This window comes from Cyprinodon tularosa, unplaced genomic scaffold, assembly GCF_016077235.1.
Source record: "Cyprinodon tularosa strain WSP-4 unplaced genomic scaffold, ASM1607723v1 ctg93, whole genome shotgun sequence".
Taxonomy (NCBI): domain Eukaryota; kingdom Metazoa; phylum Chordata; class Actinopteri; order Cyprinodontiformes; family Cyprinodontidae; genus Cyprinodon; species Cyprinodon tularosa.
Genome location: NW_024039707.1, coordinates 279,239 through 291,042, shown reverse-complemented (window position 1 = coordinate 291,042; position 11,804 = coordinate 279,239). Strand labels below are relative to the sequence as shown.

Below are 11,804 nucleotides of genomic sequence, written 5' to 3'. Positions count from 1 at the left end.
AGAAAATGTGAAAAAAAGATTCAATGGGTATGCATTTTGCAAGGTGCTGTAAAGACGGAGGGTGGAGGGAAAGGTTGGTGAGGTTTCCAGCTGCTCAGTTTATCTCCTCTAACCTCTTTAGTCCCTTTTTTTATTCTGCTGCCGCAAGTCTTTTTCTTTTCTGGTTTTGTAGGTGACTGCTGTAGATATATCTTCGACCTTCATCCTCTCAACTCTGCTTTGTTTTTCTTTAAAACTCTGCTGATTATCTCCTCTGGAGCTGGTTTCGGCTTTAAAGTGAACAGAAATCCTCTGGTGAATCACTGTTTCAAGGTTTTCCTTGACACACTGGAGGGTGTTTATGGTTCAAAGACAAGAATAATTAGCCTCAACGTTGTAGGAGGGAGTTAACCTTTCTCATGAGGATGTACACTCATTTTGTTTAAGGAAAATATAGAATTGAATGACATTAAATCCCTTTTCAGAGAGGGTTTTAAGGTCTTCCACCTCCTTAAAACCAACATTAGGTCTGTATCTTCCTGCCTCTAAAACCCTGGTAAATGGCAGTAGGCCTCCATGGAAGCCAAAAGGATGTAAATCAGCCACATGGAGACGAACAGCAGTGATGTTAGCAACTTGCAAGTCCGCGGCCCACCCAGCTCGCCTCCAGCCACGGTTGGCCGGCGGCGGTAGAGAAGGGTTAGGACGCACAACACAGCCATGATGGTGAAGAGGGTGACAGAAAAGGCCAGGTTTCCCGGGTCCACCCTAAAAGGCTCGCCCTTAGAACGCCAGGCGAGGGCAGCGATGGTCCACGCCACACCAATGCCCAAGAAGACGTTGACGGCGTTGGAGCCAGTGACGTTTCCAATGGAGGCGTCGGCGTACTGGTCCTGGATGGCTGCGACCTTACTGGCAAAAGTATCTGAGAAGAAAGCAAAGGGATTTTTTTAAGTAAAACAGTGCTGAAAAAGGGAATGACATAAACACTGAGCATTGGGGTAAATCCATCAACTAACAATCTGCTGAGATGTCTAAGCAGTATAAATGAAATCCATGCTTGATACCGCCAGATATTACAGGAACTCTCATACTTTATGTTCATAGCACCATAATCTGATTTCTAGATAAGTTTAAAAGACTGTAAAAAGTGATGTCTAAATTCAGTTTTAAGTTTTCCTACAACGTCCAAGCACAAAATCACTCGATGTCTACAGTTGTTTGACCAGATTAGGGTCACAAAAAAACATTTGACAGTAAAGTGCTGTAGTAGTTCTATGCTAAATTAATCAGGAGGGCAAGATGGGACCATTTATTCCTCACTGGAATGGAAGGAATAGAATAAAAAACAACAATAGAGCTACAGTTCATCATTACTGTACATATAAAATGAAAAGGAGCTCAAAGAGCTGCAGGTTACAAACTCTGTGGTCCGTTTACATAAAAAAGTAGAAAAGAAACTGATTTAGTATTACGTCTTAAGCACAGCTCCAAGCTCTACTTCTACAGTAGCAGCGGCTCCTGTTCTCCCCTATCTAGACTACCCATGTTAAAATCAATTAGCTCATTTTCACTAAAAAATCTTCAACTTCTTGCCTAAATGTTTTTACAGACAACAACAAAGATCAACTTCAAAACAACCAATGTTTATCTTTAGCAACAGACTATGGATTCACCGATTTGAACCAATATCGTATAGCAATAGCAATACTGCTGTTATAACAAATAGCACATAATACAACATGATTCCCTGCCCTTTTAATGCCATAAATAACTGCTGACTGAAGTAAAGAACTTCTTGGTATCACTTCAAATGTGAACAGCTGTCATCCCTACTACTGAGATGTTGAGCTTTCCTGAACATCAAGACGTCAAAGTAAGATGATGTCAAGTGATCTTGACAAAACATTTTTATATTATGGTACTTTGTTTAATGGGAGCAAACTAAGCTTTACCGCAATCCATACTTTTATTATTCTTAGAAGTGCAAAAGGAAAGCCTTTTTATCAGAATTGGTTTCACAAGCTCAGGGTCTGCAGCCAGGCTGGCAGGAAACACCAGGGAACGCTGCCAGTTCCTAAAGGCCCGTATCGGCTTATTCCCATTTATAGTCTGGTTGCTGTGATGAGTCTCAGTTCTCATTTAAATGTCAGGGAGATTAATTGAAATTCATATACCAACATTAAAACCAACCTCCTAAGTGAGTTAATTGTAATCCACGGGTGAAACCTGTGTGCTTTGACACAGATAGAAGAGGTTTGGAGAAGAGATTTACAGAAAAAAACTGCCAGCAAAATAGACAGTATCGCCCGACTGTTAAGAAAAATCAGTCATTCACCTCAGTCTAGTTCTCTTTGGATGTTTAGTTCATATATCAATGTCTGATCTGATTTATGTTATCTCAGGGAAACCAGCTGGAATTACAACAAAAAATTGTGTTCTTCTTCAATAGCAAACTGTTAGGTTTCTGTTTTCTCTCATTTTTTTCTTCTGAGTAACCAGTTTTGCTTTTCTCCTTGTTTCTTAGTTTTTATGGTTTAATTCTTCGTTTAATGTGTTCTTCGGTTTTTTTTCAGTTACTGTCCTAGTCTTGGTTCTGTTATGTTTTCTTTTGAGTGTTTAGTTTTACTTTTCTCCATGTTTTATAGTGCCAGTGGTTTAATTATTATTATTATTTTGTTATTTCCAGTCTTCCAGGTTTTTCATTTGTTTCTCTCTGCTGCCCTCTTGTGTTCTCCTTTCTCCCTAGCTCCTGTTTTGTTTCTGCTCTGTCCTCACCTGTTTCCAATCTTCTCATCAGCCCTCTCTTTGTCTCCTTTAAAAGCCCTCTCTCTTCAGTTCCTCTTTGCTGGGTACTCGTCTAACCTTGTCAGTCTTCTTTCAACTCTGAGTCTCTCTGAGCCTTCCTCCTGGTTACAGTTCTTCCCTTGATGACTCCTAGGTTTTTGATAATGTTTGACTTGTGTTTTCATGTTTTTTTTAGATCTTTGAATTTTTGGACTCCTGGTTTCTCATTTGTTTTTGGACTTTGGATATTGGATTCCTGTTGCCTGTGGTTTTGGACTTTGTTTTAGTATTCATCATTAAATCTACTAAAAATTCACCTCTGCCTGCCTGCCTCTGCTTTTGGGTCCTCAATCCACAAACAAATCCTGACACAAACATTGAACACAAACAGATCTCCCAAACGTAAGAAAACATATAATGACAAATAGGATATCCAAATTTCTAATGCATTGGTTTGATTGAAAAGCTTCAAAGAAACTCTCCTTGTAGCCATATAAAAGATCTTTAATGACTTTTCACTTTTGGATTCTTCTACTTGCAGCCCATTTTAGGTCATACAACAGCATCTCACTGAGATCAGAACTTCACCCAGGACTTTCAATTTCTTCATTCTCTAGTATCCTAATTTGACCTTTACACTTCCTCACATGTCCATCGGACACCTGGTGATTTGTAAAACTAATGAGTCATTTCAATGGTAAGCTGACCAGGTCCTGCTACTGCAAAGCATCCCCAAACTATGGCACTTCCCCCTTCCGGTTTCACAGTTTTTCTTCCTGTGATGTTGTATTGAGTTTATGCCAAACATGTCCTCTGCTCTGGATCTAAAACGTATCTGCAAAAGAACTTTATTCTAGAAGCCGTAGTCTGTGTCCAGGTTCTCCCTGGCAGATGTAATGTGTTTAAGAGCTAAGCTGCCCTCCTGTATACCCCACATGATAGTTAGACTGCCTCTTTCTAGTTGTCAAAACCATGCACTGTAACGTCAACAGTAGTCAGAGTCCACTTAGGGTCCCATTATATGATTTTAGAGTTTTGGGAGACTTAAAAATTTCAAATTTGAATTGCTGATACACAAATGGTTCATAAACAACTCAGAGGTTTACAAATGACCTCAATAACACTTCCAGAACAAGTTCTGATCTGAAACGGCTCTGTCATTCCCTAAATTGGCAAATTAACAGTGAACGGTCCTCGTAATTGCAGAGTGTAATAATGTGAAGAGTTTAGATTTAAAACTTGGAAAATGTTGAGAGAAGATAAGTGCTCTTCAGAAGAAGATTACTATTCTGTGCACGGCTGTAAACTCCCCATGGAAGCTATAATCACCTTTTTCAACCACAGTTCTACAACCCACAGTTCAAAATGATGGATGAACCAATAGCAAACACACAACACCCAATAAAAAAGGAGGGAGACAGGAAAAAAGCATGTCACAGTAATAAACTGCTCCAGGTGGAGAATGAGGGCGAGAATTACACGTAAACAAATGAGGATTATGCTAGAGTGAGGTTCATAAGGCAAAACTGGAAAAAAGAGATTTGGATGTAAATGAATTAGCAGCAGAGAATATCATGAGTGAAGACCCAGATCCATGTCTGCATCTTCCCTCCCAGTGCTGCTGTGGAAGCAGCTCACTTAGCTATGGCTTCTCAGAGACGTCCCTGCAAGCCATCAAAGCTGCCACCTGGAAGAGTACCGCTTGAGCTATTTCTATAACTCATACAGCGGAGCAACAATAAACTTGCTGGCGAGAGCAATGAGGTAGGGAATTGAATTAAAGCCTGGGGACAAACCGTCCCCTCCGGGTGGATGCTAGCACAGGCTGAAGGCTGTGATGGAGCCTGTTTTTAACAACTCAGATTGGATTTCAGCCTCCCTGGTGGGACAGCTGGGGGAAAGAAAAATCAGATCGGAGAGAACGTCAGTCCCTTAGTCTTTCATGTGCTTCTCAACTTTAGTAAACTTTAGAAGAAAAAACTTACTGACAAAAATACGTTTTTAACCTTTACTTTTGTCAAATTATACCTCATGTAGTTCTATGTAGCCTAGCTATATCTTAAAAATACATTCTACCTGTGATACAAAGCCTACCTTTACAATACTGCATTACTTTCATTCAGAAGGAATATATTGGTACACCTAAAAAGATGACCTTAAATATAAACATGCCCTACCCTACCCAGAGGAATGAATGATTTCTGGCTTTCTTCAAAATAATTTGGTTGCTTTATAAAGCTCATAGTTAGAGTGGCTCAGGTTATCCTGAGCTATCTCTATAGTTATGCTCTATAGGCTTAGACTGCTGGAGGACATAGGGTCCCATTTCTAATAATTCTGCTTCATTCTATCTATTCTCCCTCTCTGCAGAATTTGTTAGTTAAATCTATAATGCTAGCCTGTTTGGCTGTGACACCATCCTTGAGAGAAATATCAGCTGTCCTGCTGCCATCAACAACTTTTTTTATAGATGTTCAATCTCTGCTTTTTTTCAGTGTAGTCCTGCCTCTCTGACTGTGACTAACTGGATGTGCTCTCTTCATCCTCTGACATGGGAGCTGGCTTTGAGCTCGCCTGTTGAGCTGGTTGACAGCTACCTTTGTATCTCTGCTTCTGTCTCCTTGAACCCCAGTCGGCCTTGGCAGATAGCGGCTCACACTGAGCCTGGTTCTGCTGGAGGTTTCTTCCTGTTAAAAGGGAGTTTTTCCTCTCCACTGTCGCTACAAGCATGCTTAGTGTGAGGGATTGCATCGGAGTCAATGAGTCGATGAAATCGACTGGTTTTCCTTAGATAGAAAACTTTGAATCAATTTAAATATATGATATGGTTGAGTTTTAAAGTGCCTTGAAATGAAATGTGTTGTGAATTGGGGCTATATAAATAAACTACATTGAATTGAAATGAAATAACTGAATTGAATGCAATATTTTTTAGCAATAATGAAATTGAAATGATTTTATCTGTTGCTGGTTTGTCCTCATTTCTTTGCCATCTTGTTGTGAGTATTACTGGCTCTTAGTTTTTGTGGATTCATGTTTTTGGGATTTTTCCTTCTGTTACCCTTTTTTCCTTATTAATCTGCAAGTAACAACCTTCAGCTTCAGTTCGCTGCATTTGGGTCCTGTCAACCCTCCACCCAACTTGATAGCACAAACCAGTCAGATATGGACCTAGCAGTTTTGGGCACCAAGAGAAACAGCTCAATAAACAGGAGGAGCAACTGGCATTGTTACAATTGGAGGTGAAACAACTGGATGAGCAACGGGGCAGGTTTTTAAACACATTTTCTGAACAAATTAACTTTTTTGTGAATCAGATTCACAGGTTTCAGAATCTGCTGCTAACCATACTCCTCCTTCAAGCCTCTCTCCACCACCCAACCAGGTCAGTTTTCCCTCTCAAGGCTTAGACCCCTCTAGCATTCCTTCTCCATTCTCAGAGCCCTCAAGTATTCCCTTACCAGTCTAAGAGCCCTCCAGTGTCCCCTCTGCAGTCTCAGAGCCCTCCAGTGTTCCCTTTCTAATCTCCGAGTCCTCCAGTGTCCCCTCTCTAGGGTTAGACCCCTCTGGTGTTCCTTCTTCAGGATTAGACCTCCTTAGTTCTCCCTGAGCCCACTCAGTGCCGTCCAGACCCCTGAATCCACTGATTTAGAGCTCATTGAGAGTTTGCCTCCAAGGCCCCTCAGCGGGTGCTCCTCGCCTTCAAGGCCCCTCAGCGGAAGCTCATCACCTCTTTGTCAAGGGTCCCAAGCTGTGCCGTTTCGTTGTAGGTCCCATGCTGTACCACTTCGTCGTGGCCCCAGAGAGGCCAGCCTCCAGAGGTCCTCCTTCTTCACCTTCCTCACGGCCGTCTTCCTGAGACTTTGTTGGCCTCCGTTAACGGAATGTGATTGTCCTCACCCACCCTGGGTTGTTTTGTGTTTTGGACTCTGTTTTTGTTTTTTTGTTTGGAGGTTTCTGGACATGTTACTTCAGGGAAGACCCAGAGACTATATAACCCATCTGGCCAGGTAGCTGCTAGAGATCCTCTAGAATGAGCTGGATCTGCGTCCCCAGCAGTCCAATCTTAGTTAAAAGGCAGACAGCGAATGGCTCGATTTCACAAACCCATTACTAATCAGAATTCTGTTGTCTTTGAGTAAATCTACACACAATTGACAAACTGTTCAGGAAATGAATATTCTACAGAATGTTAACTTGTAATACAACAAAGACCAGTCCCCATGTGACGTGTTGTCTTTGCATTTTAACTCCACTAAGTCAAGCTCTTTGAAATAACCTTATTTCTAAAGACAGCTAAAACAAATGCATTAGGATACAACATTGCCCAAAAACTCTAATACCACCCTGACTTACCTGGTACCGATGTCCCCAAAGCAACAAAAACCACAGCCGTCACAGAGTCCTTTAGTCCTATCGTGCAGCCGAAGTGCGATGCCAGATCCCCGGTGACGGCGGTGAGAACCCCGATCAATGATATGGAGACAAAGAAGCAGGCCCAGCCATTCCAGTACTCGGTGGGCGGGACAAAGGCGAACAGGACCTTCCAGAAAACCGTGAGGAAGTGCATGATGTAGTCGAAGCAGGATGGTAGCCGTTCTTCACCACTCTCCTCCTCATCATCATCCCCTTTACATAAGCAGAAGATTGACATGAATAATGATGCAGGTCAACGTCATCCATTTTGGAAAAAGCAGTTTCCTTAGTCTACATTCATATTTTTATAGCTATATAGTTTTTATTGTTTTCTTTATATAAAAAAACAAAATTTTTAAGTTTTTACAAATGTTTTAAAATGAAACAGTCAGTGGTTATTATTTATTTATATACCTTTTGTTTGATAAAAAAAAGTTATCGATAAGGGGATCAATAAAATATATATAGAAAAGTTATCAGAGAGCACATTAAAAATGATTATGCTTCTGGGAAAGGTACTTAAGTTTAAGTTGCCTGCAGAGCTGATGTATTGTTATGTGCATATGAGAGGGCATTTAGATGAATGTGGCTGCATTGTTAGGTGCTTTAAGTGGTCAGTGTTACTACACTGCAAAAAATGGAAATCTAAGTAAGTCATTCTTTCTTAATGTTAGTGCATTTTTTCTCCAATTGAGGATGAAAGTGAGACACTGCCAATGGAACAAGACAATTTACATTTAAAATAAAAAAAAACCAATTGCATTGTCTTATTTTAAGTTCATATTATCTAATTATCTTATTTTAAGAGTAAAGATACTAATTTAATTGGCAAATCATCATATTTACCTACTCAAATTAAGGGAAAATACACTTAATTTAAGAAATTTTTACTTATTTCTAGATCGTTTTTGCAGTGCAGAAAACTCTCATACAAATTTTTAACTTTTTTTTAAATTTACATCCTGATGTGGGAAACCCTAAAACTAAAAGGGGGTTACTTTCTTCTGTTGGGAGATCGTATCAATGATATAAGTCTTTTATACAAAAGCACTCTAATCAAAACCGCAGTTGCACTGTAATGTTGTAGTAAACAATATTTAAACATAAATAGAGAGTGAGTGTGTGTTACCTGCACTAACAGTAACAGCACTGACAAACTGCTCCCTCCAGCTGCTGCTTCCCACCACCAAGGCCAGGTTTGTCTTCTTGATCAGCTTATCTACTGTATTCTACAGCCACACACACAAACACAGAGGCAAGCATGCAAATGCATACCGACCAGGCAAGAAAAACACAACCCCCAGTTTTCGATTCAACCACAGAGAAAGAGAAAAATATTGTTTTCAAGTCCTGAAATTCACAACCAAGGAGCAGAAGTATATTTAGACACAGAACTTGAGGTACAGGATGTGTTAATTAAACAGTGCTTGCATGCCATGTTTTAAGTGACGCTTCCAAAGAAATCAAGAAAAGGCCTTCAGGCACATTTTCTGGCAATTCTGAGAAGAGAGTATTGAAATGGAAATGAAATATGCAAAAAATTAAAGTTCGAAATAGTGACTAGTATTGGCATTATCGTAATCCAGCTGCCACAGTTTAGAGAAAATCATGCAAGTAAAAAATGTATTAATAAATGAGTAAATCTGTAATTATCCGCTGCTGTTTTTTGTTTGTGTAGAAGGACTATAGAGGATTGAAAGTTAGCAAGCAGAGTGAAGCGCAAACAAAAGATACAATGAGAGAGCGATACCTTTTCAGTACGTCTAAGAAGAGTGTTTACTGCTTTCTACACATGCATGCATGAACACACACACACACAAACACACAACAGAAATAGAAAAATGAAGCAAAATAGATGAATTAATGAAAGAACACAAATGATCTGACACATTAAAATTCAAACAAAATGAAGAAATGGAAAACGGAGCAAATGGAAACCAATTTTAACCTTTTAAATTACACCTGATGTTGGAAACCCTAAACTAAAAGGGGTTCATTCTTCTGTCTAATGTATCACAAATAGTCTTCTATCAAAGGTTAAGTCAACCCATTGCAGCCTGTAAGTTCAGTTAAACAATATTACATAATAAGCATGGTGTTTTACCTTGCACTAGTAACAGCATGACGAAATGCCGCTCCAACTGCTGTTCCCACCAACCAGCATGGATTGTCCTAATAGCTTCTCTGGTATTCTAACATCACACACCACGAACAAGAGGCCAAGGCTCAAATGCATACCGCCACAAGAAAAACCCCCTCCATTCAAATTTAACCACAAGAGGAAAATCATGTATGCAAGTCCTGATTCACAACCAAGGAGCCAGATAGATATGCACAGAATGAGAAGGGATGTGTTAATTAACAGTGCTGCAGCCATGTTTAATGACGCTTCCAAGAAATCAGAAAAGGCCTCTTTACAGCACCTGCATCTGAGAGCAAAATAACAAAGAGTGACAATGGATGTTGTAATGAGCTGCTTGCAAGAAATGCCATCCAGTCATTTGTAATGATATGTGCATGGATAATTTAGCGGTGCTTTGCTAAATTAATTACATCCAAAAAGTTGAAATATGTATTAAAATGAACAGTAAGCTTGAAGGTTTTTTATTTTCTGGATCAGTGAGCATCCGGCTACCTTTTTCCCCCCAAATTGAAATCAGATTTCTAGAGGTAGAATATGATTAGTAAGATTTATTTAGCCATTTTTTAAGCCTGATCTAATAACATCACAGGAGGGAGGATTACTTTGCATGGTCCATTACTTGTTAACAAATGGATGAGTATGTTTGCACAAAAGGGAGGAACAGAAGTTTTCGAGACTATTCATTCGACAAAACCTAAATCAAATATTTTACCCCCTTGCACCTACTGCAGTGTTCTGACAAATGTGTTCATACTTGTTAGATTAAGCATATTTTAATCTTTAATATTCTCTAATCGGAGTCTATGTGGCAGCCAAACATAAATTAGTACATCATTCTAAAGGGGAAGGATATTACATGTGAGTTTTACTAATTTTAGATGAATAATATCTGAAAAAGGGTTGGTATTTATTTGCATTCAGCATTCCTGAGTCAATGCTTTATAGGGACACCTACTGTAAGTCCTTTGTTCCTTTCCTTTAGTTTTGCAGCTAAACTTATTGTTTACACTCCTTCGTAAAACAACTTGAGCTTAATTAGATTAGATAGAGAGCATTTTACCACAGATAAAATCTGGACTTTGGAAGAATTATTTTTATGTAATTTAAGCAAATTAACTTAGTTATTGCAGTGTATTTAGGACTGTGTTTTTGGTGGTAGGTAAACTACCATCATTCTCAAGTCTTTTGCAGCCTTTAACAAGCATTGTTTTAGAATTACCTTATATTTAGTTCACAAATACCCCCGATCAGCTTACCTTTCCTAGCTGAAAACAAGACCCCGCTCATATCATGACGATGCAAGTCATGAGGCTGATTTATACTCAGAAACCAGGTCGTCTGCGTGTTTCGCAGTGAATGCAAATGTGCCCCCACCCCCTCTGCAGACACTCTGCTGCACCTCTCCAAAATTGCAGGTGATCACAGACATTGCCGCAGACAGGAGGCCTCTGATTGGTCATTGTTTGGTTGCTACATCCCCTATGAGGCTTTTATGAATCTGCAATCATGACTTTCTCTTTAATCTTAAATTTCAGAGTTACTCTTGACTTTGTTTTGGTCAATTACAAAAAGCTTGTTATGGTAATATAACAAAAATGTCCAAAGTTAAGCAGTATGAAGATTTCTACACAGTAGCGCCACACACTTACCTTAAACTCGTAGGATTCCTCTATGATCACTTCCAGTTGTGTGTGTTCACCCAGACTGGGACAGCCCATCTTGGCCACCTCTTCCTCCTCTGCTCCCACCAATGGTTTGTTCTCGTTAGAGTCACCTGGGTTCACAGGTGGTTCATAGATTAGCACACTGAAGAGGCTGAGGTCAGTTAATTATACTTCAATTTAGAAGCAACTTTTATAAAACATCAGAGTGACCAAAGGTGCTTAGAATAACTGGAGCCAAACCAGAAAAGCAGCTGCTGCTAAAATAAAAAACGAGACTCTGAACAGGAAAACAATTGATAAGGGACAGAAAATCCAATTAAGCTAAATTGGGTTTGTCAGGTGGAGATATTGGAGTTTATTAGACAAACTGAAAAAAAAACCCAAACTCAAATGCTCCAGATACTGAAAGGGAACTAAATATAAAATAATATTTATAATAAAAATAGTTTTATAACGGAGTATCAGGGCCAGGTTAGAGATGTTTTTATTTATTATTTTTTATTTCAAGAGTAAAGTTGTAATATTACAAGAATAAATTAGTAACATTATGAGAATAAAGTTGTCATATTACAAAATAAATTAGAAAAATTACGAGAATGAAGTCATCATATCACAACGTTTCAGAAAGAAAGCTTTGAGCTCCGACCAGCTTATAACGGCTGACCAGCTCCACCAAACAGCAACCTGAGTCCATTTTGACATACTGACGAATCTGATAAGATTTCCTTATTTGTCCAACCAATGCCCAAGTATAACTTCACATGATGCTCAAAATTCCTCATTTTAGGGAAGAAAGTTGTTCTTGTAATAGTTGT

At 39.3% G+C, this 11,804-nt stretch overlaps 1 protein-coding gene across 3 annotated transcripts in view; it reads right to left on the bottom strand.

Annotated features, from left to right (window-relative positions):
- Positions 1-303: 303 nt before the first annotated feature.
- Positions 304-11,804, bottom strand: part of slc8a4b (solute carrier family 8 member 4b) — a 142,008-nt gene continuing 130,507 nt past the window's right edge. Inside the window, exons 12-16 of one of the 3 annotated variants that reach the window (XM_038274795.1) lie at positions 10,975-11,099; positions 8,933-8,968; positions 8,312-8,411; positions 7,123-7,395; positions 304-904 (exon numbers count right to left, since the gene is read on the bottom strand). In XM_038274795.1, the coding sequence (XP_038130723.1) occupies positions 525-904; positions 7,123-7,395; positions 8,312-8,411; positions 8,933-8,968; positions 10,975-11,099 (914 nt within the window). In that variant the 3' untranslated portion in view covers positions 304-524. The remainder of the gene's footprint in view (positions 905-7,122; positions 7,396-8,311; positions 8,412-8,932; positions 8,969-10,974; positions 11,100-11,804) is intronic. The other 2 variants (XM_038274794.1, XM_038274796.1) reach the window with 2 other exon arrangements.